Source organism: Octopus bimaculoides, chromosome 13, assembly GCF_001194135.2.
Source record: "Octopus bimaculoides isolate UCB-OBI-ISO-001 chromosome 13, ASM119413v2, whole genome shotgun sequence".
In the NCBI taxonomy this organism is placed as follows: domain Eukaryota; kingdom Metazoa; phylum Mollusca; class Cephalopoda; order Octopoda; family Octopodidae; genus Octopus; species Octopus bimaculoides.
The window spans coordinates 44,487,795-44,489,788 of record NC_068993.1 but is presented as its reverse complement, the minus strand read 5'-3'; the positions used below and the strand labels follow the sequence as shown (position 1 = coordinate 44,489,788).

The 1,994-nt window shown below is 33.1% G+C and overlaps 1 protein-coding gene across 6 annotated transcripts in view; it reads right to left on the bottom strand.

The window, feature by feature from the left end:
* LOC106880554 (uncharacterized) overlaps nt 1–1,994 on the bottom strand; it is a 92,302-nt gene that overhangs the window by 3,582 nt on the left and 86,726 nt on the right. For all 6 annotated transcript variants that reach the window (XM_052972451.1, XM_014930565.2, XM_052972449.1 and 3 more), the window contains exons 23-24: nt 1,208–1,348; nt 791–883 (exon numbers count right to left, since the gene is read on the bottom strand). In XM_052972451.1, coding sequence (XP_052828411.1) covers nt 791–883; nt 1,208–1,348 — 234 coding nt within the window. The remainder of the gene's footprint in view (nt 1–790; nt 884–1,207; nt 1,349–1,994) is intronic.

Genomic DNA, 1,994 nt, shown 5'->3' with positions numbered 1-1,994 from the left:
TATATATATATAGAGAGAGAGAGAGAGAGAGAGAGAGAGACAAACAGATAGATAGATAGATAGATAGATAGATAAAGAGACAGATAGATATGTATATAAGATATCTGTGTCTGTCATACTCTCATACTTTAGCTTTTTCAACATCTGACATAAAGTGACCTCCCTCTCTTAAATACTCTTACCTCCTCACTTAGGCATGGACTTCTTTTCCTTTTACCCTGTTTCTTCTCTGTCCTTGCATCTTCATTAGTGCAACAGCATGAGTAAGTGCATCCATTCAGCCATAGAAATCATGCCAAAACTAACACTGGAGCTTGGCACAGCCCTGAGGATCAATAGGTCCTGTCAAGCCATTCAACCCACACCAGCATGGAAAATGGATGACAAAGACAGAGAACTTCTTACAATGTGAAAAGGAAAAAGCTTAATAACCCTTATATATTTCAGGTACAATGGCCCATCATCAGAAATAAACAATGACAAAATGTTAGTCTATACACTACTGGCCTGTACTCCCACCTAAAATATCAAGATATGAGTTTTTTCCAGAAGAGTAGGGAAATGAATTGCATATGCTTTCACTCGATAATGTTTGTTATGTTCTTAAAATGAAGAACTCACCATCAGGCTTCTCTAACATGGTTTGCTGCAAACTTACATTCTAAATTATTCTACACAATTAATTTACACAGTGTAAATTAGTCCTAATACTATCACCTAATCACAGACAAATGAAGTGATGATATATAAAGCAAAAAAAAAAAAAGAAAAAAAAGAAGAAGCTATATACTCTTCTTCCTGCATCAGAGGATATGTTGACAATATGACCAGACTTTTTCTTTATCATCCCATCAAGGACAGCACCAATACAGTTAGTCACACCCTGAAGAAACAAAAATAAAAAGGTGTCCAATTTTCAAAAGTAATATATTTTCAATATTGTATGTGTCAGGATACATGCTTATATTCTATGCCTATACAAATGTGCATATTATATGTCTGTATACAGTAGTATATTGTATATATCTCTATATACGTGTATATATGTATCTATATACTGTAGTATATATGCATCTATATCAGGAGTATATTGTTATGTGACTGTTAAAAAGTGTGCATGGTGTGTATTGGCATACAGGTGTATGTAGTTGTATGTCAACGTGTGTATAGAGTATGTGTCTATATGTATGTATCATATATGACTCACCTTGCAATTAATATCTATCATGCGCTCCCATTCTTCTTCTTTGAGGTTTCTCATCAATGTGTAATACATAACGCCAGCACAGTTGACCAAAATATCAACTGGTCCAAGAGAACATTCCGTATGTTGAACAAGTTCTTTTACCTGCAAAAAAAAAAAAAGAAGTCAACATGAATGAATAAAAACATTGATAAAAATTGTATTTTTTTTTTTCATTATTGATTGTTGGTATTGTTACTGTAACTTTGTTGTTTTCATTATCTTGCTGCTGGAAATGGTGGAAATGATTTGAATGTAATATCCTTTGTGTTTGGTGTTGAAATTGTGATGACATTTGCTTAACAGCTGATGAGGGAATTAAGCTTTTCTGCATCCATTCTGTATGTGTGTGCTTTCTGTTCTTTTGTAATTTCATGTTCACTCCCACAGTATAGCACCTCAGGCAAGTGTCTTCTATTATTATAGTCTTGAACTGACTAATGCCTTGTGAATGAGTCTGGTAGAAGGAAACCTATCATATATATATATATATATATATATATATATATGTGTGTGTGTGTGTGTGTGTGTGTGTGAATGTATGTTTGGATGTATGTATGTATGTGTGTATGTATGTATGTATGCATATATATATATATGTATGTATATATATATATGTATATATGTGTATATATATATATGTATATATGTATATATATATATATATCATCATCATCGTTTAACGTCCGCTTTCCATGCTAGCATGGGTTGGACGATTTGACTGAGGACTGGTGAAACCGGATGGCAACAC